We start from the raw sequence: 27070 nt of genomic DNA, 5'->3' as shown, positions 1-27070 counted from the left end.
AATGTACATATTGAAGGGAAAGGCAACAACGCTTGGATCATTGTGGCATATTTGTCTGATAACTTCCCTAATTTTTGCGTAGAGTAATTTCATGATTGGACAGAAACAAAACATCTAGCTGAGAGTTATGGGTTCAGATAAATAGAATTTCTCAGAGCTTTGGATTCTGTTAAAGGAGGACAATCTCTCTAAGGGACCCAGTTCAATCAGTTTATAGTCTAAATTGCACTGAAAGGTGAGTTAGCACACCTGGCTCCACACACATTCTGCTGCAATGGTTTGTAACACACAGGAGGGCACACAGCCCAGCTGACTCCTCTGTTTTATCCTTTTCACAGCTTGCAAAGTTATAAAAAGCTGATTAAATTGCTCAACCTTCAAAAAACAGGGCAACTTCAACTACTATAAAGCTGATCATCCCAACAGGTGCGTGAATTTGAGACTGGGAAACTCTACTGGGAAATACAGGTTTGGGATACCAAAAGATAAACAAGATTATCTTCCAGAGGCTGATTTTTTTCTCTTCAGATTTTCTCCTGCACTCATGCAGCACAATATCAAAGTTTGGAGCCTTTGAAGAGGTCCAAGGGATCTAGGAAGCATATGGAAAATGAGGAGAAAGAAACAGGCCATCTGCATGCAGCAACAAAAAGAGGATTCATTAAACTTAGGAGAAGCCTACCTTCAAACAGTCTTCCAGATTAAAAGGAGGCATGGAGTGCACTCTAGGAGCAGCTGGAGCAGTCTTATTAGCAGACTAGAGCAGAAAAGAGAAGGCAGACAGTGAAAGAAAGGAGCTACCCCAAAGAGACATGTATTTCCTCATATAATTCAACAGTTAATCTTGACACAAGTTTGTGAAATCAGGGCCCACACACAACAATCTGGCTTTTAGAAAAAAATTATTATTACAGCAGAATAACCATTACATTCAAAATAATGGACACTTGTACAAAAGTAGAGTCATACAGTCAGCAGTGAACAAAACTAGTAAAAATATCTCTTCAAAGTATTGTCAGAGGAGCATTTTGTGATGACAAAACCCGTAGCTAAAAGACGTGGTACAAAACAAGAATTGAGTCCAGCAACAAGAAGAGAAACTAGACTGGGGCAATAACAACTCTGAGAAACTCATGTACAGAGCAATGCAAAGCACGGAATTGTTAAACCCTTTGCTACATTAGCTGACCTTCATCTTCACCATTATACAAACAAACCCTTTCAGTTATTGGTTTTTGGTATTCCTCTGAGTATCTGGCACATTGGGAAGAATTTCAGGAAGTGCACTTTAGAGATGCATACAGCAGTTTTTTCTCCAGGTAGTTTAACATTAAAATGCAGGCTTGTTCATATATTCTTCCACTGTCTAGAAACAAAAACAAAGAAACAACTGATGCATTATGAAGTGGTACAGTAATATTCATGAAAATCCTCTTTGAGGACAGCTGTAGTTTTGCAGGAAATTATATAAAATTGATTAAAGTGCAGAAATAATTCTGCTTTAAAAACATATGAAATAGAAGAGATTTTTCTGTATTTATATATACATATGCATACATAAAATATAACCTTAGATTATGTTCTTATATTAAAGAAGTATCTTAGATACATCTTAAACTATCTTAATAAACTCTAGCAGTTAAGCTGCAAGAGAGCAACAGCTTTATATAAAGGCCCTCCCGATGATACCAAAAGGGTTGAATGGAAAGCTTATGTAACTGCACTGTTGAACCTGTTGAAACTGAATGTAAGACACACTTGGATAATTAAGTACCAGAAGCGCTTAGCTGTGTTTTCATCTCCTGTCAAACAAGGAAGATTAGGAAGATGAGGTGTTCACCTTTTGTCCTCCTCTGCCTTACCTCCTGCAACATGTCAGAGTCTTCTATGGCTTTCACTGCAGTCTTCTTTGAAGTCTCTTGTACTTCTCCACCAATTATAAACTCATCAAGAATAAAATAAGCTTTTTCAAAATTGAAGATAATATCCAGCTCGCACACCTGCCAGAACAAGAGGCCACAACCACATTTAAACCACTCTTACAGTATTCTAAGCACTACTAGGCCAAAAGCTGTTGTGATGACCAAATATCCTCAGCATAAGCACCCCTGTGCAGGTAGCAGGGCGAAGAAACAAACTGCATGTTATGTAATATTGAAGCTTCTGCACACGTTCTCTCCACACATAGAGACTTAGAGCAAAGATACTCCACTTATTATTAAGTTCATGCTGGCTGTCAGAGATCCAAGCTGACTTCCTGGCCCACTAACCTCATCACAGGTCCTACACAGCCCTTGGAGTATGGGTTACCTAGGTTCAGTTTCACAGAGCAAGACAATTCCCTGCCCAGCAACAGCCACCAACTGCTTTTTAGTTTTGAAGCAGTAAAGACAGGTCATGGCACACTGATTTAACTAAGGTATGAATTAAGGTAGGCAGGATCATTTCAAAAACATTCAGGGAAAAGAGTCTCTAAAGACTTATTGAAAGTCTTTTCTTACTTGGACTTTCTCTAAGTCTTTTCTTTAAAAACACACTGATTTTATCTTTTGCCTCTATGTCCTTAATTGTTACACAGTATTATGAGACAAACAAAACCAGTATATCTGCAAATGTCAGGAGAGAGAATTAAAACAAATAAATCAAACAAAACAAACAAAGCAAATCAAAAACAAACCTGTTTTGAGTTTCTTCCTGAAGTTTTTCCTTTAAATTCTATACCAAGACAGACATACAACGCATCAAGATTAATTCTGGACAAGTGGACAAAGGATGGAAAAACAATCTTATGACCATTTCAGCACTGTTTTATAAAATACTCTAATAATTAATTTCATTCTGGATTGACAAGCTTCTGCAGGGCAAGTGCAGCAGATGGAACACAAAGCAGATCAGCTCCACATAATTTTGTTTATCAGACAGACAGGAATGAGTTCATGGGAGAAAGTGAAACCTACGTTTCCAAAGTATCTATCCAGGAGCTCCACATATCGATGAACGACCTCTAGTGTCAGCAGCTCGTTATCCTGGTCTTCTATTGCACAGCAGAAATACAAACTAGCATACCTGGGGAAACACAGGAGAAACATGGCAGTGAACAGCTGGGACCTCAGTGCTCTGCTCACCTCTTACAGGTCATTCATATGACAGTTAATTCTCATCTAGTCTCTAAAATAAACATCTTCTTTCACTCTTAGAGGTCCCAGAGAACACTTTTGAAGATCAGATGATTTAAACAAATTATTATTTTAGCTAGAAGAACCAACTCCACCCTTGGTAACGTGAGACACCTGTAACACTGAAACAGGCAATAAATCAGTAGTAAGCAGTTCCTTCAGGTCTCCTCCTCCTGCTGCAATAGCACTACAGTAAGTGAGGTTAATTAGCAGGAGAAGCTACTACTTTTAATTAAAAAAATAAAAATAAGGCAAAGGTGAAAGAAGCTGCATCTCAGCAAGCCTGCTGGCTGTCAAATGACAGTGTCTTACAGAGGGCCAGAATGCATGAAGCTGCTTAGACCAAAGAAGCTTCATAACTAACTTGCACCAAAATTTTATGTTTAAACCAACCCAAGATCTATTCAGCTTGCTGATGCTGTGGCTGGAGGCCAACTTGTCACAGCTTCTGATCAGAGGTCTATATCCCTCCCATCACAGCATGGAACTCAGTTTTTGCTAAATGGGAGATGGTTAATTTACCCAGCGTACTACACATTAAGGCTACATTTGTTTGCTACAACTTTAGGAGAACAAATAGGCAGTTAACATTAGGTGTTGTGTGAGTGGGGACCAGTGATTTCTTTGGAAGAGAAAATGGGAATGAACACTTTCCAGAGCAACAAATTTCAAAACCAACATTTGACAGAATTATGAAAGTGCCTTGGAACAGTTCCTCCAATCTCTACAGCTGGTAAAACCCAGCACATGCATCTCAGCCAGGCTACCCTGGGGAATTTGAAGGGGCAGTGAGGTCTAATGCCTTCTATAATACCAATACCTATTAGGTTACTCCTGTTTTTCTCATTTGACAGACTGTGCAAGTATTTTGCACCCCACAATTACCCTGCTGGTTTGTCCAGGGACACTGCCTTGTTATACCCAGATTGCCAGTGGCAGGCTCCTAACTCAGCCCAGTGCTACAAGTGTTGTTTGCTGCTTTTCCTTACGTGAGCCTTTCTTTTTCCTCTTCTAGCATGTGTTATTCATATGAATAGTCATTATATGTTCTTACAAAATTACTCACACCTTTTGTAAACAAGCTTGAGGTCTTTCCAGTCAACAAAACTACTTGTTTTTTGATTGCGAGACAAAATAATCTGAATAATTTCTCGAATGATCTTTTTCTTCTCTTTATCTGGTAGCGTCGTGTACCATTTCTGAAGCCTTAACTTCCCCTGCCGACTGAACAGCAGTATAAAGTGTATCTAGAGTAAACAAAGCAACATGGTTAACACCAGGGCCATGGCCAGGGAAGAGCATTCCTCTGCCTGGCACCAGAAATCCGAGTCCTGGCCACACACCTCCAACCCTGGCAGGATGGCTGGACACGGTGTCAGTGAGGTCTGGGGGAGGCTCAGCATGGGAAAAGATCTCTCCTCTCTCCTGTTTCTTTCCCAGGCAGCTCTCCCCTCCCTGTGGCACATCTTCCCTAGGTAAACCCTTTACATCCTCTCCTACCCATCCTCCTTACCTTGTGCAAACAGCAGCTTTGCTTCCTTTTCTGCCCCTGCCCTGGGGAACAGGAGGAGCCTCACCACTTTGCAGTGGCGAGAAGAGGGCACCACTCCCTCCTCCAGCAAAATCAGATACCTCAGTGAAGGGAATAAAGACATCCACAACAGGAGTAGGGCAATCAGGATCAGTGTGGCAGAAGGCTAGAAATATGAAGACTGAGACAATAACCATGATCACTAACAACTCTGATATTGCACTATTTCAGATCACAAAACAGCAGGTTCCTAGAAGAGGCAGTAAGGGGCAAAAGAAACCTACTTTGCAAAGGAAGCTTGACTGGTTTCACTGAAGAAATCAGGATATTACAAAGCTCAGACAACTGCAATGGTGAAGGACAGACCTCAGTGAGTGATACTGTATTAAATAAAGGACAGTATCTATACTGTTCAAAAATTTCCACTTTAAAGCTAGTCGTAACTTTACAAAGTTTGATCTATGATTGTTTTATGCTTAGCATAAACAGTATTACTGAAATACACAAGAGCCAGCTTTGAAATGCCAGTGGGGCTTTGGGAGAAAACTATCAATTCACACTTATATAAACAGTACTATTAGCAGGTTAAAATACCTGACCATAGTGTATATTAGCAGTACAGTATCCCATTCACCCAGAGCAGGAAAATGGCTTTAAGAATGCAGGACATCAATTTTGAGCACAACAGGACATCTGCTGCTAAATGGAAAAAAAAAAAAACAAACAACCTACAAACCCATCTGGGGGGTGTGGATGAGACAGAGATGTGTTTAATGGCTGAAGACATCTGAACTGCCCTGCTCTTGCCAGGCATCCTGAGTGCTGCTCTCACCAGAACCAACAGCAGGGCCAGGGGTCTGCAGGAAGGGCAGCTGTAGCTACATCCACGTGTGTGACAGGTACACTGCCAGCTGTCCATACAGGGACTGGTGGCTTCCCCTCATCCTGGGGGGACCAGGGAGAAGCACAGGACCCTCACTTTCCTCACTTGCTCCCAATCCTTGCAAAGCCTTGATCCAGCAGGTCTCTTACCATTAGCCTAACCTTATCCTTCCCTAGAGGTTTTCCAATCTCTGCCCTATCCCTTCTGCTCCTTGCTTCCCGTTCCAGTTTATTGCTGTACCTATACTTCATCACATTTCCAAGTGAGGATTACAAAGTTAATGTTTACAATCACTATCAAGATTACAATGCAGATTTCTGTGAAGATACAATCATTCCACATCTGGCAAAGTCTGAGCAGAGAAGCCAGAAAAGTTTCTACACAAAAGAAAAAAAAAGGGAAAGCTACTGGATTTTAAACAAAGCCTTCATTCATAATTCAGAACCATTCTCTAACTATTGAGTTGCATAGTTGTTGAGTAATCTGGAGATAAGAGTTCTGATTTTACTGAGAAAGACTTCAAATGTGGGATCATTTTAGGGAAAGGAGGAAGTTTTAGTCATGTGTGTCTTTGGCAGGATTTACTGCTGGATATAAGGCTCTTGCCATTGTTAGTCTAATATGCTTGATAAAATTACAAGGATTTTGTAGCTGCATTCTGTTGAGTCCTATAATACTCTCCAGACAAGCTTGCTAAATAAAAACAAGTATGCTGCTGGCAGGACACATGGTCTGATTACAGTGAAGAAGAGCAAAGCACCATGGTTCTGCCTTTCTCTGTTCATATTACCAGCTGGGTTTTAACATGGGAATCTTCCAGCTGCCAGGGTTACCCCTTCCCAGGTGATGCAGGGACAGCACTCACTGTCCACACACTTGCCACTGAGAGGAGCTGGCTGAATGAAAGGCTATTTTGCCTGCTGCACAGCACATTAACTCCAAAGCCCTTGTAAAGATGAGGGTGTTTTGAAAACAGAGCATAAGTTCCACAGATAAGAACAGCAGGTCAGCAGAAGTCCATCTATAAGCCATTGGGTAGAGGTAGCAGCTATCTGATAAACAAATTCCTATATGGTGAATCATCAGATAGGAGAGGATGATCAGATTTGACTGAAAATGCAGGGAATGAGTCAATGAATCTCTATCAAAAGCTGACAGCATGTTCAGCATAAGACTGTGAGCTTTGTGGCATCCTTTGCCTGAAGTGTTTCAATAGGAAAAGAAAATTAAAAGGTATTCTGGTTTAGGGTCAGCTGTTGGACCCAAGAGACCTTAAACTGGAGTGCCTGCATGTAATACACACATATATCTGCAGAACTGCAACCTTATGCCTCTAAAAGGTTAAATACCAACAAACCAGGGAATCACTGTGACTATTACCACCACTTTCTGCCAATTAGTTAACTGCAGGATGTTATGCTTCACCCATGGGAAAGTGAGCTGCTCTCCAATTAAAACTGCTTTGAGAACTCCACTGTTTCTTCTACACATGCAGGTGATGTCTCACCACCACTTTTAAGAGCTGAGGCAATGTTCTTTGCAATCAGAAAATATCCATTAATGCTCTTAAAATGCATAAATGTTCATATACAAGCTCCAAAAATCTCACTGTTTGGGTCTCCTGTTTTATATGCAGACTATAACTGTGTACCTCACATGGCAATTTTATTATTACAGTAATATATGCAGCTAGAAAATAGAGCCTTTACTGTAGCACAATTCTAAATTTTATAGTCTGCAGCAAAATAGTGCACCCTCAAGCCTAGGTACATATCACTGGCCACCTAAGAGTTACTGTAACAAAACAACTTATTAGAAAGCTGCAGGTACTTAGAAGCAAAAATATAGTGTGTGGGGTTTCTTCTCTTTTGGTTCTTCTTCCTTTTCCTAATTTCTGACACCACTTCAATTTGGGGAACTCTGTAGGAAGTAAATAATACAGTCTTAAAAGGTTAAATGGCTTTCAGCACTTTCAATTTCAATGTCCAGTGCTGTTCCATTCAGTTCAGCTTTGCTCTGCCCAACCCCACTGCTGTGTCATGTTGCCACGACACAACACATTCCTCACTCTCATTGCTCAGTTCATTACATCCCACTGGAAAGACTCTGATGCATCAATAAACCTAATAATATTGAAGTACTGCACAAACACAAATCTAGCAGCTCATCTGTTCCTTGCTCCTTGACTGTGAAAACATATTTGCTTTCCTGTAGTGCTGATGACAAGACAGATATTGATTAAGAAATTTTTCGTTTGTTTTCAGCAGCCAAACTGCAAAGAGGAGTAGATGATCCTGCAATGCTTTACTCATCTTTAAAAGTTCTAATTCCAGTGGAAAACAAAGGTAAATGACTTGCTAGAAGCAGAACACCTTAGAAAGCAGGGTGCTTGGTTCCCTTTCTTACCATCCCAGGGCATGCTGGCTGTGACTAACAATCACCAGACCCAGGGCTGATGCCAGAGGGAATTTTTAGGTCCAAGACTGAGTGGGTTGTTATAAAGAGTACAGTTCCTAAGAGAGCACTGGCTTCCTTCACATGTGGAGTCTGTGGAGACAAGCTTTGGTCTGGGAGCTGAGACTAATTTCATTAGCTTATTTTACTGAATCAGACCCAACCACCCACAGCACTGTGCAAAATGATCTCCATAAACGTCAGCAAGTAATCCAAATGACTGCATTTTTTATTTCTAGGCTATTGGAAAAATAGTTTATTGGGGTATTTTTTTTATATCAAACATTTAAACCATGGAACTCTACCCCCTTCTCATCTATGAATAAATTGCAGCAGTAAGTCACTTAACAGACTGGAAAGTTATGGCCCTCTGTTCTATCAAGACTTACACAACTGTACTAGGATAAAAACCAACACCCTTAGTTTCAAGGCTACAAAAAGTAAATCAAATGCTAGACTTTGACATTAAATAATTTACCAATAAACAGAATAGACATCCAAATAGCAAAATACAGAAAGTTTGCATATTCATGAACAACAAATACAAGAGAGACAAATGAAACTAACACACACTGTGATTTCTTTCAACCTTCCTTGGGAGACCTTTCCCTCCTTTAACTAATGGGCTATGATAATCTGATAAGCAGCTCACCCAAGCTTGTCTTCTGGACTGCTCCCTGCCAGGACTGCAGGTCCCTTCTGGAGCAGCCTTTCCCACTGTTAGGCCATTACACACTTCAGACTTATCAAACACATTACAACTGGCTCAGTAGGCTCAAACTTGGATCATTTTTGCCTTTACAGAGGGTTTAAAATTTAACCTAATCTGAAATAATTAGTACAACTGTCTAAAGGGCTGCATTTCATAACATACACAGCAAACCACCAGCAGGGGTAGCAGACAAAACTGAATACATGGGAAAGGGGCTCTCCTAGCTTTCCTTTCCTACAGTAATTTCTCCAGTTCACTGTTTAATAGCACAGACATGTAAAAGATGCCCCATTTCTTCCTGCAACGTGATCTCCATGGGGTGTGCAAGAGGCTCTAATTCATCACACTGTGAGAAAGAAGAATGTGCACTAGAACTGCTTCTCCTCTTCCTGTAATTCAACCTGCCCAACACTTGCTGACTGGTTCCAAACCTGTTCTGTGGCATCTGGCTTCTCCATGTCCCTGGGGGAGGAGAGGAGGATAGACATGGGAACTCATCAAGCAGCCTCAGGGGAGGGGAGGCAGAAGAAGAAGACTGCAAAAAAAGGACAAGAATCCTCTTTCCTGTCTGGGTGTCTGGTTGGGCAAGGATTTGCTTGGTGAGGCAGCTCTGTCACTTCAAAAGCTCTGGGCTTCCACTCTGCTTCAGCTGTAAGCTTTTCAAATTCGATTAAGAGGCCTCCAAAATCAAAGCCACCTTTATGAAACAGACACCTGAAATTCACATGTAAGTGAAATCTGCAAATTAGGAATTGCTATCCTTAAACAGAGACCTTGGAAAAGTGAGGAAACTTTCAGCTTTCCTTAAAAACTTTCTGTACGGCAACAGACCATACAAGACATGCTAATCAATGAAAACTCCCAGACCACATAAATGGGAAGTGGGATGAAAACCCAGAATTTAGCTGCCAGCAGAAGCCCAGGGAAAACCAGCCTGACTGGCTGTACCTGGTGGAGAGGAAGTGACTTGCGATGTGAAAGTTCTTTTTTAACTTATTCTGATTCCCCTGAAGTCTGCTTGAGCTACTGCCACTGTTCTAGTCTAACAGAGCTCATATTCTGCTTCTCTTTTACTATTTTTCATTCTTTCATCTGATATGAAAGAACCTATTTCCCAACACAGACAACTGTCCAGATGTTTTTATCAGTATTTACTTTTACATCACAACTGAAAATGAACAAAACTTATTTTCATTAAATTTTCTCTTTTAAAAAAATGTGAACATTCACAAGTCATTAACTTTTTTTCTTTTTTTTAATCTCCAAAACATTTCAAGAATAAAATATTCCTTTTAGTTTCTGCTTTGTTTAGTGATGGTTTTTTTGTTTTGTTTTGGAGGGGGGGAAGTAAATACTGAAATTTAAAAAAAAAAAAAAGTGAACATACAGTTGGTTTGGAATGCCAGGTGTTTAGGGTGGAATGAGAAACACACACTGAACTGACTTACTGACCTATTAACAATCTACCCACATCAGGACAAGACAGAATACCAACACACTGGAGTACAGGTATTTTGGTATTCTGCTGTAATATGAAATCCCATCTGGCTACTGACCTTTAATACACACTCTGGGGTTTCAGACACTTCTAAAACAAATATGTAAAATTCAAAACAGACTGCTTTATTAAAAATATTAATTTCCTTACTTGTTTGCTCTGTCACTAAAACATTCACAGCAGCACGCAGAGGAGCTGACAGAGGTTTGTTAAATACTGTTGGATCACAGCTTTAAAATTTCAAACACAGACTTAGTCTGCATGATGTAAGCAAATAAGAAAAAAGAAAATATGCACAAATCCAGCAACACAGAAATCCTGAAGCAGTGTATTGCTGCCTACCTGGCACAGGATTCTTCCTCACTTAATCTCCATTAGGAACATTTCTGAGCAATTTCCCCTGAACAATACATCCAAAGTCCATGCAATAAAAGCTGTGCCAGATCATTACAAGCACACGTGACCATAGTTACACATTGATTTTATGCTTTTCATGATGCAGCAGTCACCCTTATCTTATTACTGAAGACTTTAAATGGACCAGCACACCAGCATTTTAAGGATATTTATAACATATGGTATCGATCCAGACAGCAACAATCTTCTTGATAGCCTCACTTGAGTTAAATAAAACTATAATCAAAACAGTATAGCTGAGCTCAAGCTGCTCCCTCCTGATCCCTAACGAAGGACCAGAAAACGAAGCTCAAGGAGCTTTCTAAGTGCCCAAGCTCCCTCTAGCTCTGCTCCAGCTTATCTCTACATCCAGCAGGCAGAGTCCTCCCCACCTTGGCTCATCCCTCATCAACTGGTGGCATTCCTTCACGAGTGTCCTCCTACAGCACAGGCATGGACTGGTGGCATTCCTGCCCAGTGTCCTCCTACAGCACAGGCATGCCTGTGCCTCCTCCTCACAGGCTGGGCTGTGCCACCAACAGCACGGATTTCCTGCACTGCTCTGGAGAGCAGAGGCAGGACAGCTTTCCAAAACAGCTCCAAAAGGGTGGATGCAGGCAACAGCATCTAGTTTTTATAGAGGATAATTACTCTCAATTTTCTTAAATGTTTATTCCTGCAAGTGGAATTACTCCAGTTTTCAGGTAATAAGCAAGCAGAGACCCAGACCGGAGTTTGCCTCAGGGTCTGGCACAGGAGAGCAGGCCAGGGAATCAGCCACACCACTGTCCCATCAGTGCCACCACTCTGAAGACACCGCAGGGATGAAGCTGGCCGAGCCCACAGAAAGCAGCAGTGTGAAGAGATTTGAAACAATTATTAACTAGGTAATCACATCCCTTCTGCCTCCTAGGCTGGGCTCTTAGAGGTGTTTTTATTTGCTTACATGTTTTTGGGAGGCAGAGGACCCCTTCATTAGGCTACTACAAGGAGGAAGGGACCAGGGGAGAGGCTGAACAAGCTGCCGAGAGCCACCTCTAATTCACTACAACCCCAGTGCAATTTATAGGCACAAGAAGCTATTTTTCCAACCTGTTCCTTGAACTCCAAGTGAAGAAACAGAGCTAAAATTTCACCCAGTGGATTCCAGCAAAAGGTGCAGCCCTTTTAGTTTCATTTCCACTTTGCCTTATCAGTTATTTGCAAAGCCCTGCTACATGAAGGCACTGCAGTGCCCTTCCCTTGCCTCTGACCTCTCTAGAAGCAAAGTTAAAAACCTTTGCTCTGGGACAGGGCAGGCACACCCAGATGGTGACAGCTAACCTGGCTCCTCAGGCAGCTGACAGACACTGCTCCAGCCTGGTGATTCCCAGGTGTGGTGGAGCAGGAACAGTGCAGACTGGCAGCAGCCTCACACCCGTTCCTCCAGCTCCCAACAAAGATGCTCACAGAAAACCTGAGCTCCAAAAGGACTAAAGATACATTTGAGTTCAGATCATGTTTATAACTCTGAAAGAGCACAGAATAATCTTTTGGAAACACTGAAGCACTTAACTTAGGCATTTTCAATTGAGAAATTCTCAATTTTCCCTTTTAAAATGGCATTTGTTTCATTAAGGTAAAGAACCAACATGGATTTAACCTAAGCATAAACATAAAAGAAGCAACCACTGTTCACAGAAGGAAAGGCCAGAGCAGAGAATCCTCCAAAATGCTTTACATGTTGGCCCAATATTTAGCCGTAGAATGAGAAATGATCACAAATTCCAAGTTCTGTCATGAGACTTCAAAGAAAGGGAATGCCTGAGGTACTACTGCCTCTCCCATCCCATCCCCTGAGCCCAGAGGCTGTTGTGTTTCATGCAGCACTTCCCAGCTTCTCTAGAGCTCACAGCACACAGGCACTCACCCAACACTTCACCTGCCCTCCTTCCAGCCTTGCACGACAAAGGCACAACATGGTACATTTCTGCATTTTACTCAAACAACAGTGAGTCTGTTTCTCATCCCTTTGTAGTCTGTGCCCATCACTTACCCCAGGGGGCTAAGCAGAGGGTGGTGACCACAGAGCTCCTGTGCTGGTTAACAAGCCACTGAGAACTGCTTGAGTGTCTGCGCAAAACTATCCCCAAGCTCCAAAGGCAAGCAGCAAGGCAACAACAGGCATTTCCTGGTTAATGAAGAGGGACTTTAACGCCCCCCATAACAGAGGAGAGCAGATGGACATCCTACACAAACTCAGCAAGCTAGAGAAGAAAAAAAGACTGGTGAATGGAGTACCTGGGGTTATGTCTGTAATACTGAGAAACACACATCAGGACATTCCAGGCCAGACAGGCACGTCTGGCCAGAAAGGCACGCCAAGCTTGCCTTCAAACACACAAATGTAAATTGCACCTTCCCATCCTACCCCAATGCCTCTGCATGGGGGTAGGATGTATTCCTGCTCCCAAATGAAGTGCCATGCTTGCAGGACTGGATCTTGCAACTCCCTCTCTACATTGCAACATCTGCAGAAATGCAGAGGCCCAGGGGTGGCCACTCAAGAAAGCACAGAGCCAATGCAGCCAAGAAAATGCAGATGACAGCCTGCAGGAATAGGACAGCAGGAAATGAAAGGGCAGGGATGGAAATCAGTATCTGGGCACATGTGCTACAGACAGAATCCTTTTCACATGAGCAGTATTAATTTAAGCATCACTAGCAAGACCATGACTGCCTCACAGAAATGCCTGATGTGGATGCCAAAGCATAAATCTTGCAGGTACTTGAAGGAGGGGCAGCTTTGTCTGCCCTCCCTGACTCACCAGTTTCCTCAGTACTTTCATCACATTGTCCTTTTGCAGCTCTTACAGGTAACTGATGGCTTCAGAAGGTCCATGGGATCATTTATAAGCATGGGATTTTGAAGTAACTAACATGGAAAAGCAGCAAAACCTGTCATTTTCTTGCCTTATGACAGACCCAGCTGCCCATTATCCCTCCAGCCTTCTTCCTGCATTTGCCCACCCTAAATGCCATGGCTTTCTCTAAAGCCCTCTAGGCATTCCACATCCTAATAACTCCTGGCTCTGACATGCCTGCAGTTTCCTTATTTCTGCGCAAAAAATATATATATTTTCAAAACCAAAAGTTATTACATTGCTGATTATTAAGAAAATAATCAGCAGATGAGCTACCATGACATTTATTTTGCTTTCTAGGAATAAACTTAATATCCAGGGACAGTAAAGCATGAATGGGAATTCCTGCATGGCCTGAGTGGGCTCCAGTATTAAACAGTGACAGTCTGTAATGGTCATGGGCACTTGGAGAAGGAACATCCAAAATTGGCAAGTCAGAGATTACACACTTCCAAAGAACTGTAAAAATATTTTTCCTCACAAATCCCACAAAATGCTATTCTAAAGTCCAACTGAACGACAGGGTATAACAGAATGCCAGATTACAGATCAGTCCCTGAGCTTTACTCTGACCTAAGCAGCTTCCAGAAGGGCACAAGCATAAGGAACAGGGCATGTGTAAAATCATCTGGTAGTCCCTAGACCAGGAATCACAGGTTTAAGAATTATGGGACAGAAACTGCATGCCAACAACCCACGTGTGGCCCCACCCTCTATGAACTGCCTAACTACTGGGACATCCACAGCACACTCAGCAGTGGATTGAAAACAGTCATCTACACTGTGTGAAAAAGTATTCCCATTTATTTTTTATACATTTAGTGCCTAAAAATTGCACAGGATGTACCCTGATTATTTGTATAGCAACCAATATTTCTAGTATTCATAATTTCATGTGTTTCTATCACTTCCTCTGCAGTCACCTCTTTGCAAGGAGAAAGTCTACAAACCCAGGATCTTCTAAACAGGATGCCATTCCATTGCCATTAGGTACTACCACAGTAAAATTTCACTACAAGACAAATTAACAAAGAAATACCACATGAACTTTTTTTTGGTCATCCAGCATAAGAACTGCTGCCTTCAACAACACACTAATTTATTTGTCATTTTCTCTCATCTGTTCTAATCTGTTGCCCTCCTTGTCTTTCAGAGGTAAATGCCTAGAGGCAAAGTTCTTTGTCCTCGTGAGGCCAATACACAGGTGTATCATGAGTGGAAAATAAGCAGTCATTCTTAGAACTGTAAATAGTAAGTTCTGTGCAGCACTGAAAACGTCTTTTGCAGATCTACATCCATTTTCACAATTAAGGGCATTGAGAGTGTTGATGAGATCGATATTCAGAAGAGCTGAGAGTTCATTGCCAAACACTAGGGAGGTGTCAGCAGCTGCAGTCACAGCAACTGATATTTCCACCCCAGCTTCTAGATCAGTGACTGGTTATCAAATGTCTTGCTAAGTGGAAACAGTGCTTGCCAACTCCTTTTCTATTCAGGCCAAGTACATTTTTAGAGCAACTGTGCTCAATGGGATTCTTTTGATCTTTCTCCAGGGTTTCAGATCATGCCCACAAGTACTGATTTGTCCCTGTAGTAGCACAGGTAGGAGGGAATCAGACCCTTTACTATACAGGCACCAATTCTGCATGCAGAGCTACGCAAGCAGAGCCCTGTATTTATTCACAAAAGTAATCCTGATAACACTGAGGCAGCAGCAGGATCGAGCTGTTGCAACACTTACAGGCACAAGAGACTAACAGCAACACATGTCCTTGGGGAGATTTATCTTTTTCTCCTCCGTGCCCTCTCCCCACTCTCTGACTTTGTTGAGACAGCAATCCTTCATGACATGTATCTCTGCTGCACCCACATATGAGAGGAAGCAGAATTTAGTCTTCCTAAAAAGTAATTTAAAAAAAAAAAAACATGTCACAAAGCATGAGCAGGGCATAAAAGCTGTGTTTCTCAGCTGGATATGAAGTCAGCTTTGCTAAACAGACTCTTCCCTGAAACTTACACGGAAATCTGCAAGAGAGCAAACAATTGGCACAACACTCTTGCTAAGACATGGTACCGTCTGCACAAGCACCTTTAATTCCACCTCAAAACACAGTTGTGGCAAGCACAACTCATTCCAAAATTTCAAAACGGAGGAACCAGTCTACGGAAAGTTCATCACTCGTGTGGAAAGTTCATCACTCGCGAGCCTGGATAAGGCTTACTCTTGGTTTGTAACCCAGCAAACCCTTTCTTCTTGACTTATAACTGAGTGTCAACCACCCCTTTCCAGAGACTAGATGACAGAGAAATTTAAAGCTGACAAACAGGGCAAGGCTGACAGCACTAATATAATGCAGGAACACCAGCAAGTGTTTGCACTATGGTCTCAAAAAAAGGAAAAATAAAATTACTTGTAAGAATGCACACTCACCTTGTAAAATTCTAACCATCAGTACAGCAGCCAGACTCCAGATCGTCAAGAGCAGCACTACTGTAAAAGCAGTGCTCCCCTGGGACTACTGTGAGTGCTTTGAAAACTGGCATTTGTGAAGTACCCGCACCAAGGAGAGTTCTGAGATCAGATTCCCTGAAATCAGCTCCCATATTTACTGACCTTCAAGGGCAAAATAGGAACTCCAGTTGTTTACATAAGCTTTACCAGAGGGAACTGGGTATGTAGGGCTGTCTTGGGGTGTAACCAGAAAAGTTACATCTCTACTGGGACTTAAGGCGTGGAGACTGCACTGCCGTCTGTAAACTCATTACAGTGCATATCCTATTTGCAAATATAATGACAGGTACACCTTTCTAAATACAGGAGACTAACACATATTTAGCATTCTGGCTAAACCACTGAAGAGAAACAACATAGCGCTGCCTTTGAGGATAGAGACAAACAACAGCACTTGGCCTCCACTGAAGGAGCTGAGAGGCTTCTGTTCAGCTGCACTGCCAGTAACTGGTATTACAGGTGCACACAATGGGCAAATTGTGCAAGCAGCTCGGGGCATGCCCGTAGAACCTGCCTCAAGCCTGAGTTATCAAGCAGTGAGATGGTTTCTCTATTAAGAGGCATCACTGACCATCTCACTACTAGGGAGCCTGCAGAACCCCCTGGGGAAAATCCAGCTATTGTTGTCTGGATGCTGGCCATCATTCTTTACAAAAGAGAGCATCCAGAGCGATCTTTTCGTATCTCAGCACAAGCAAGCACAGCACTGGAGAGGCGAAGGGTCTCCCTTCCCGGATCCTGCCCGTCAGCCCTTTAACCCGAAGGGCTGCTGCCCCTTCCAAGCTCAAACACGCCCCTGCCAGCCCTGGAGCCGGCTCGCACAGTGACACTGGTGACCGACAGAAGGTTCAGAACCAGACCCTTACGCTCCAGCTGATGGAAAGGTGCAGCCAAATCCCACCAAGCCCCATCAGACGTGGCAGTGGTGCAGGCACCCGGGCTGGAGGTAATACTGCAGTGCGAGCCCTCCACTTACCTGACAACAGGGAATACACCTGGGGAAAAGCTCTTCCCAATGATCCCGTCACAAGAAAACCCACCGCCCAACACTGAGCCGCTGTGCCCCCGGTCACCTAAAGAGAGACAGATCCATACGAAACCTCACTCGATCCGTCTCCAGGCATTGGAGCCGACCTGCACCTCAGCTCCTCGAGTTACAGGAAGACTTTATAAAGCCTCTCTGCAACAGCCCTGTTTTCTTCATTGTCTGAGAAAGGCTCTCGGTGTGACCCGAGGGTCGGAAAACAAAGTGAAAAAGAAGAGAACTTTCGTTTCTCCCGAACAGGTGCAAACTTCGCTCGAGCCCGCCTGGGAATGTGGCTTTCAGCGTGCCGGTGCCGAGGGGCAGCCCCGCTCCGCCCGGCCTCGCTCCGCGCCCTGACAACGCGCCCGTCGAGGGGCTCGGCGGCTCCGGCGGGGCCCGGGCGGCTGCTCCTGCCCGGCCCGGCCCCGCTCGGCCCCGCTCACTCACCATGGTGCGGCGGCTGGCTGGGAGCCGGCCCAGCCCGGCCCGGCCGCCTCCGTCCCGCCCGCCCCGCTCAGGTGAGGCCGGGCCGCATCGCCTTCCCACAATGCCCCGAAAGGGAACTCCCGGCGCTCCTCCCGCCGCTCCGGGCAGCGCCGCGGGGCACGGCCGGGCTCCAGGGACCGCACCGCCGGGCTGGGCCGGGACAGGGACAGGGGCAGGGGCAGGGCTCCACCGAGCGACAGCCCGGCAGCGAAGGTGCTGGCAGGCCGCGTGTGCCGGGCCCCCGCCCGCACGGGGTGACCGCACCTGCTGCCCTGTGCGAGCGTGAGCCGCTCAAAGGGCGCCTTGGTCACCTCGGCATTCCCGACATCAGTAAAACACAGTTCATGCCATCCACTGGCTCGAGCTACTCCCCCGTCAAGCATTCATGCCCTAAAGACACGGTAGATCTACAGGCATGATTGCTCTGCTGCCCATCTCCATCAAAATGGAACTGTGATAGTTTAAATGCCTGCAGTTCCTGGGCTTGGCTCAGCGGTGCTTTGTGATGCTGCTGGATGAGAGGCCAAGACATCAGCAAATCCCGGTAACCTGTGGCAGGGATTTGCTGATAAGCAGCTGCTGCCAAAAGAATGTGTAACATCCACAGACTCAGCACTTGAATCAAAAGATCTAAATCCAGGCCTAAGGCTTCTCAAATTTGTACCAGGAGTCTGATCCAGATGCAAACTACCACAGGAGCATAAAGTGAGAAGACTTAGCATGCTTAAGTCCCATGTCTGTAGTCTAAAGGAGAGGCATCTCCCAGAGCACAGCATGCACAAGTTCAGGATATGGATCCCAGCTGGTCAGGCAGGGAAGAACTGCCCTGCTCCTGGGTGCAGTGGTGCATGTGAGCCATCAGTGAGAAAGGGAAAGAAATCCAAAGGGACTTGGGGACTTCAGGGGTCCCTGTGGTGTCAATGACAACCCCTCTGCAGCCTCTGGCTTCAGAGAAGGGAGACAGATCCCTGGCCATAAGGAATTGTTGCACGTACAAGCAAGAGGGCAGTTGGGTTGAAATCTGCTCCCAGCTGGAAATGCAAATTTGCAAGAGCAGAGTGCAAATGTAGGTGTATGCTTCTTCTGCTCATTCAACAACGTGGAGGTAAATTCCACATTTCCCTAACTGTGCATGACCCTCCTCCCCTCAGCCCTCCCTGAGTTTTGGGTTGGTCAATACAGACACACTGCTCCTGCTTGCTGAGCTCTGGATCACTGTGCCATGATGCTGCCAGCTGCCCAGTGCTCTGCTTTCACTTCTGGAGTGCAGCACACACAAAGTACAAGGCCCAGCTGCCCCACAGATCTCAGAGATTCTTCATTGCTCACTTGCCCCTGGCCCCTGCCCTTCCTGAGCACACATCCCGGGCCCATAAAGCAGCACTATCTCCAGAGGGCAGGCACATCTCACCCTTCATGCTGTGGGGTGCAGCACACACCGTGCTGTGATGCCAGACAGCACTGGCCTCACTGGTTTCACTGGGGCACCACCTTGCCCTCAGTGAGCCTGGCAAATACATACTTAGTACAATCAGAATATGTTAAAGCAGACCAAAACCTTTTACCACATTCTCTGAAAGACTCACACAAAGTGCCACAGCACCCCCACTGCCTCTCCCAGGAGATAAAGGTCTGCCTTCCTCACAACCATGTTCATGGCCCTTGCACCCCCCAGCTGTACCTGCTGTGGCCTGTGCAGAACAACAGAGGGCTGACTCTGCCCATAAACCCCAAACACTCCCTTGCTGAATGGGGAGTGTTCACAGATAGCACTGCAGCTCTGGAGAGCCAGGACTCAGAGAACACACAAAACTGGATTTGCCTAACGCACAAGAATGTGGACACCACAGTGCAGCTGTACTACAGATGTGAGGCATCAATACTTTCATCTCCAAAAGGAATTTAAAATTAAGGGATGAACATACCCCTCACTGCCTACCTGTCTAATTTACTCAGGTGATGGACAATAATATTTTTTTGCTTAACAACTTTCCCCAGTAATTTTACTTTTCTATGCAAAGACCTTACCTAATTAGGTCATAAACTCAAGAGAACTAGCCTGCTGCTTGTGTGTTTTTGCAAGTAATCAGAAAAAAGTGGTGCAGCAGCAAACACAACACGCATAGAGTGAACATGAAGAGCAGTGGCCAAAGTCAGCCTATTATGGCCAATCTTGGAAGCTGGCAAAGAGAAGCCCTACAGAAACAAGCCTGCAGATATAGGATCATGCCTAAATTAGATGCTTTCCAGCTCAGAAAACCAGGCTGCACTTAATGACTGCCTAACTAACCATGGTAAGGACTTGGAATTCTCCCTGCCCCTCTGCCACTAGCACTGTGTAGCTGCATAATTTTCTGCTAAAGAAGATAACCATCAGTAGTTCCTAGCTGGGAAGTTTGAGCTATTAGTGTCACTCAGCAGGGGGAGGCAGCTGGGGCACACAGTTGTGCCAGGTGAACCAATGGGGTGAACTTATATCAGTTAAATGCCACAACATGAACTCCTTCCACTGCTTCCCTTAGGCTCAGTTAGTTAACTTGAACATTAATGTTTGTAAAGTAATGCATATTTATTTCTCTAACTCAAAACTGCTGCAAAAAGCAGTTTTGAGACCCTTCTTTTTTGGCTTCCATTTCTGCATGGAAGGAGTAGAAACATTTTCTTTCTTAAGGGTTCTTTGAAACAGGCTTTCAAGAGAGGCAAGGAGCTTTTTATTACTGTGGCATATTTTATCCTCTTTGCTTATATTCCACTGTCTTAGCAGCCTGTCATATTCAGAAGTAGAAAACATTCACACCAGGTGTTGCAGGGGATTCAGTTAGCCTTGAGTTCCTACACCTGATGAAAAAACTTCCCTGGCTCATAAGTAGCAGTTTTGGTGGGTCTGAGCATTATTTATGTGGAAAGAAGTCATTGCTAAAATGTCAGATGCCTAAATCTGCAACAGGCTTTGTCTTGTCCTCCTAATCTCTGCAAACTTTGTGCACTTCAGAAGCTAATCCTGAACCATATAAGTAAAGCTATATATTCAGCAACGATTTACAATTAATTGGGAAGTTATTTTCCTGTGCATTTTAAGAGAAACAAATCCTGTCAGCTTCAATTAAGATACACAAACTACTGTCTAAAGAACAGTAGGGAATGAAAAAAATCTAACATTCTCACTTCCTTCTAAACAAAATTGCACAAGCTTTCCTTCTGAAAAAAAAACCCCAAACCATCCTTTTATTGCAGGAAGAAGCCTTTTCACTGACACTGAGTACCACAACAAATGAGACAGAGCACTGAACACTTCTGATTCTAGCCAGCAGATGCTTTGGTGTTTTTCAGTCCCTGAACTGAGCTCACAGACTCTTTAAGGTAAGTTGCCCTGTGCAAACCAAGGAGTTGAGGCTGATGAACACTCCACTTGGTGATTTTATAGACCTGCTGTGCAGGTTTTTAACCACTTGATACTAAGTCTGTGGGGGAAAAGAAAAAAAAAAACTTTAAAAGCCCAATTTAAATTCAGCTGCAGGAGGTAGCTTTTAATTGCACTTCGGATCAATAGAGAAGCAACCTAACACTTGCACTTGGTTGCTAGGCAGGGCTTGTACTTTTCCAGACTGCTTTTCCTGTGTTCCATTTCCCTTATTTGCTCACAAAATCTGGATTCTCCACAACTTAAGTGCAGAACAAAGCATTCATATCACTAGAGCACATACCAAATCATGTACCTGTGCCACAGATGTTGGTACCTTATCAGCAGCAACATGTTCAGTAAGTAGTCCCAACATTTATAAAGTATTAGAAAAGTGTTAAAAATAGAAATCCAAATAATTATAGTCTGTACTGAAGTGATAGGTGTACACAAGCACTTAAAGGGTGTCAAGTAGCATTCTATTTCATTTCCTAATTGTATAAAATTAAAAGCAGGCCAAAAGGTAAACAGGCATTACCAAAGCTCCATCAAGAAACTTTTTCAATCCAGAGAAAACTTGTTCCTGTAGCCCTCTTGTGTTCAGCTGGATTAACAGCTATTACAGCCACAGCACCCTTCCTTATCTCCCCAGAATCACAGCTCTGCATGCCTTAACCACACTGCCAGTCAGTTCTTTGTCCTGTACACCTTCATTTCTTTCATGGTTTTCCTCTTTCCATCCTGGTTTTAAAATCAAAACCCATTCAGGCTCCTATGCTCCTGAAACAGCAGAGTGCTCAGCTGGTATATTCATACCATAAAACAGGGAACCACTGCTTTGGAGTAGGAGGACCAAAACACCCCCTCATTGCCTGTGAGCATGTTGATATTCCCAGCATTTCTTCTCCATAAAAGGAGAACACAATTTACAGCCATGTTTCTCTCTTTCAGTTAATACCTGTGAGTTCAAATTTAAAATTGAGTGTCCCACAAACACCATTTAGACATGTGCAATACTCTACCCTTGCAGAAATCACCCTGACATTCTCCAAACTCTATTGACAGTTCTGTTTATTCCACACCTTCCCTACCAGTCACCAAGTTATGGCTGCACTGCTATGGGTGCCTAATGGGATGGAGCCTTGTAACTGCAGATGAGGAAGTGTGTTGTTTCCTAAACCACACTCACCTTCCATGTCTGCTGCCTCAGCCATCACTTCATCTCGCTGCAGGAGAGATCAGGAGGCTCAGGTGAGCAGGGCAGTTGTGCTTCAAGAGCTGCTATTGCCTGTCTCAGGGAGCCAAACTCCAACAAGGATGTGCTGCTGTGGAGGAAACCTGGAGAAGGAGCCGTATACTATGGAAGAAAGAAAGAAATGAGTAAGAACAGAGAAAAGACCAAGGACAGCACTAGAACTGACAGCCAGCCATGGCTTAGCAGCAATGCCAGCAAGGAGTACAGGCAAACAGTGCCCACTCTTGATCAGCTGCACAGGGGTACCTGAGCTCATGAAAACTTAAAGTTTTGACAGATATACAAATATAGATTTTGAGAGCAGCTGAAAACAGGCTTCAGAAAGAAGACTCAGTATAGGTAGTGCAAGGCATAGTATCTTGTTTACTTGAAAGACAGCTAAGAGTAGCAAAGCCAGGAGCAATTTAAACTCTAACGTGTATTTCTCTATAAACAAGGTAAAGAGGAGAAAAACATGTACCTCCACAACCCATAATATCTTTGTGATACAAAGCAATTTAGGAATGAATGTACCAAACTTTCTACAGACAAACCAGTCAATCCCACCAAAATTAATATAATTCATCAAGAGTAAGTCAAAGAATATGCTTCTACTTTTTTGTGTGATGAGATTATAAACTAAACCTTGTCAGAGACCCTGGGTACAAACATGAGTCAGACAGCAGGTAGTTACAGCAACTCAGAGCTGCTGATATGTTAGGGGGAAAAGAGTCATGCATAGAAGCAGAAAGCAAAATTTCTGATGACCCCATATATTTCACTTTATTAATTTTTTGAAAAAAATGGTATAGATTACTGATATTATTTTGATACTTCCATTGCCAGAGTAATAAAACAAGTAATGCTGTCTTTGAATCTGTTCAACAATTAGCTTTTGCATATTAAAAGTTGAGCAGACTACACAGCTGCCTAGAGCCCATGCCCTTACATCTTCCAAAGGGACAAGAAGCTTTATGGGATCACTTGATAGCAGTAACTTAAGAGATCCTTGATCCTTGCCTTTTGTGAATGAGAGGCCACATTGAAACTCTCTGTAGGATGGTTAGTTGTTGACAAAATCAGTTTTTAAACGTTAGGCTGGCAGAAATTCATCATTTTCTGTGGCATTTGATTACGGCATTTCACAGTTAATCAGGTTATTCATCACTGAGGACTTGGTCAACAGAGATAAAAAACCTTAGAGAGCTTTCCTTCTGAACTGTAGTAGTGAATCTGATCAACATCAAAATCTGTGCCTTTCCTGCATCTAATGTATTCTAAATCTCCTCAATGAGTGAAGTCAACACTACAGGTACTAAGACCTGGCACAGCTATCTGAAACTTAAACGAAATTTTCAGTATCAGGAACTTGAGAAGTGATCAACTGTGCATTCTCAGTTAGAAAACCAATACATCTATTTTTGTGCTTTCACTACAAGTACACCATTTGCAATTTTCCAGCATCAACTTTAACTAGAGTTCATATGCCTTATTCAAAACATAAGATGGTCTACACAGACATCTAAACAGGCTTTTCTGACTATAGATCAACAACAGCTTCATTTTTCCAGTTAGTTTTCACTGGAATTTGCCTTGCAAAATGTGAGAAGTTTAAGCAGTTCAAAATGGGACATATAATGTTAAAAAAAACCCCTACAAAAATTATTATATACCACACAGGCTCTTCAGCCCTCATTCAAAGGTGTCAAGTTTGTCGAACTCTTCCAGATTGCCTCTCTGGCTCCCAGATACCCCAAGGAAGCAGTGAGCCACACAACCTACTGATCAACCAACATTCAGACATTCCAAGTGTTACAAAACCAGCCAGTGCTGTATTTGAGCCTGTGAAGGCTGTGAGCAACTGTGAGGGATAAGGATGCTTTCCAGTTTATCTCCATCCTTTCCCTGTGAAAAAGTACCATGAAACAAGTGCAACCACCTTGTGTGGCTGCAGTTTGTGTCCTCTGTGTATATTATATTGTAGGCTGTGCTCACCCCATGCAGCAAAATTAGCATTTCTTTGGCACCTCAGCCAGGTCCAAGGCATCTCAAGAAAGGATCCTGTGGTACTCTGTAGATGAGAACCTTTGCAGAGCTCTGAAGGGCAGCCAGATGAACCAGAGGAAATGTCTGTATGAGCTGGCAGGCAGAACACAGGATAGGGTCACACATCCCTACCTGGGATCACACAGCAGTTGCTCATGTCTCAGCTCACTGGTTCTTTGTGGGCCTTTGACCTGCTGCAGCTCATTCAGTTCCAATACCACACACCCAACAAGCTCTCCCAGAACCTACAATTTGTACATGGGGCACGCAAAGGAAGAGCCAGAGCACAACATGCAGATTGTGCTTTCACAGGATGGAAAAAAAGATGGATCATCCAAATAGACTAAGTGAATATCAAGAAATATTTTATTGTACATGTAATCAAAATTTAAAAAACAGACAAGGGGGAGCAAAGAACAGATTTATCTAGATTCTCTTAACTATGTAGGGTACAGAAATACAACTAGGAAAGAATTAACATATATTAGTACCCTTTGCTCCCCTTCCCTGCCCCAGTGGAAGAGGTTACACAAGCGAGATCTGTAATGCTTCAAATCAAGGCTTCTCAGTAATTGCACACTTAAGCTGACATAGCTAAGTATGTTCAGTTTGATGAGAGAATGAGTGTCTTCCAAATAGTTGTTTATAAACTAAACTACTCTCTCTTTAGTGGTTTGTGAGCATTACTCATTCAACACCAAGAGTATACTTAAAAGACTAAGATTTAGTGGCCATAACTGTCATTATATCTGAACTGACACAATCTTTAAGTATATCAATTATAGAAAATAGATTCCTTAGGCAGTAGAGAATATATTATCTAGTGGCAAAAACATAATGTAAAGAAGCACAGGAAGTATTCACAGGGAGGGGAGGGGGGAGCTGTGTGCTAAGCAGGGGCACATGGAGTAATCAGAACTAAAAAAGTTGAGTTCTGGAGTGCTAACTGAAAAGGGGTCACACCTCAGTATCGTGGGTATAGGTTTCAGAATGTCTACGTTTAAAAATATGGTACTCATTGCACACCTACATCAATCTCCCACCTTAACTCACACCCTAGATCCTCCTAACCTATTACAGTGGGACATGAAACAATTCTAGCACTGTAATTCGTGTTCTGCCTTACATGCTGTGAGGAAGAAGGCATCTGTTCTCTTCCAGAACCAGACAGGAGGAAGTCTGAAAGTGAATGCAGAGACTTCCCAGAGCTTACTCACCCCACAAACTAGGAAGGAAACTTTCCTTCCTAGTTTAGAAGGGTGAGGGCCTTCAGAGCATAAAGCTGCAACTGTTCTTCCAGTGTAAACTGATTTTCTCAACATCTTGGAAACAAACCTTCCCAAAAAAACCTAAGCTATACAGCATGTAGGCAGAGTTGCATCAAATGGGTGTGACAAGTGCTAAATCCTGGATTGAAGGCAAGACAAGTTTTGGGATCCCCACAAAAGATGGTTTTGTTTATTCTTCTGTTTATTCTTCAGTGGCCCAATAAGGCCAGCAAATAAAAACTCTTCACAAAACTTCCAGAGAAGGCCCATGGAAAAGCAGACAAAGTAACAGTAACTATCATATTCTGGATTCTAATGCCCTTTGGAGACTATGAGATTTTTGGCTTAAAATGCAAGTGAATCACGATGTATTAATGATCTTAATCTATTTCAGCCTACAGCATGGTCCAATGCAGATTATTAGTGTCAAGTTACACAGCTAGGACTTGAATTCACCAACACTCATAGCACCACTTGATTGTTGCTGTAAGTAAAGACAGTCTAACCCTTAACTCTTCTGCCAGACAGAGCGTATTACCTTTCATAACTGTGTAACACCACCTATTCCAGGCCAGCTGACCTACCTTTTTTTGTCCTTGTACATATTGCATTTATTTTCAGATAAATCTTAACAGCTCCAAGCTTAAACTCTGTGACATATCACCTCAGCTTACAAAATAAATTCTTCTTTACAGTATTTAAATGTAGATTTACTCAACTGACAAACCAGTTTACTGATAGTATCTCTCACTAGTTATTTCCCTTATGTGCCAACTGCACAGTCATAAAAGCCTCACAGCTCTTCTTCATACTTCTCAGCTTTGAAACAGGAAAGGATCAATATAGATATCTCAGGATAACACTCCTAGGAGCAGGGGAAAAAGCAGCTGTTCTGTACCTCAATAATTATTGCTTAGTATTTATCTGTTTTAAGCAACATCAAGACAGTATTTGAATTTATGCTGTACTTTAGCAGAGACAGGTTCCCTGACATTAAAGAACATCAGCCTCTCCACAGAAAAAAATCTCTAAAATTTAGCTGGCCATTTCTTCTTAAACATTCCTTGTAACAAGACAGATTTGTTTAGGTTTCCATTCTAACAACATTACAGTTGTCAGAGTACATGGCTCATACCTGTGACCAATCTTTAGAGTAGGTGGGCTGCACGTTTTCATAACTACAGAAGTTTATCAGCTATGCTAAAACACTACATAAAAAGCCCAGGATTGTTTGCAGACTCACCAGCTACCTACATAGCTATACAGCTGTTCCACAAAAGTGATTTCACTAACAATTGAACTTGAAGACAAACACTACAAGAAAGCCAATAAAAGATCTTGTGTGATCAAAGGTTCTCTTACTATCTCATCTGAAAGAAGTTACCTTCCACTTTAAACTATCTCCTCCTTCTATAGGAATAACCAACATACCTTTTGGAGGCAATTTAGACAATGACTGCTCAAAAACATTTCAACAGAACTGCTTTTTGGATGAGAAAATAAGTTTTTTTACTATTTGCACAAATTGAATTTACTACATTTGTTTA

The 27070-nt window shown here is 43.0% G+C and overlaps 1 protein-coding gene across 1 annotated transcript; it reads right to left on the bottom strand.

Annotated features, from left to right (window-relative positions):
* Positions 1-883: 883 nt before the first annotated feature.
* AP1S3 (adaptor related protein complex 1 subunit sigma 3) lies at positions 884-17594 on the bottom strand. Its single transcript, XM_041414429.1, has 5 exons — positions 17537-17594; positions 4245-4423; positions 2958-3066; positions 1863-2000; positions 884-1366 (listed from the first exon to the last, which is right to left on the bottom strand). The coding sequence occupies exons 1-5, from the start codon at positions 17537-17539 to the stop codon at positions 1331-1333; spliced, it is 465 nt and encodes a 154-aa protein (XP_041270363.1). The 5' UTR covers positions 17540-17594; the 3' UTR covers positions 884-1330.
* Positions 17595-27070: the final 9476 nt, after the last annotated feature.

Source organism: Onychostruthus taczanowskii, unplaced genomic scaffold (assembly GCF_017590055.1).
Source record: "Onychostruthus taczanowskii isolate IOZ18803 unplaced genomic scaffold, ASM1759005v1 scaffold45, whole genome shotgun sequence".
NCBI classification, from domain to species: Eukaryota; Metazoa; Chordata; class Aves; order Passeriformes; family Passeridae; genus Onychostruthus; species Onychostruthus taczanowskii.
Note: the sequence above shows the minus strand (reverse complement) of the source record. Positions and strands in the feature narration are given on the sequence as shown.

Excerpts from the sequence above, each read along its gene's own strand:
- AP1S3 (XM_041414429.1), bottom strand. Across the intron at positions 3,067-4,244 it reads CTCAAGCTTGTTTACAAAAG|GTATGCTAGTTTGTATTTCT; the intron begins GTGTGAGTAATT and ends GTGTTTCCCCAG. Across the intron at positions 2,001-2,957 it reads TGGATAGATACTTTGGAAAC|GTGTGCGAGCTGGATATTAT; the intron begins GTAGGTTTCACT and ends TTGTTCTGGCAG.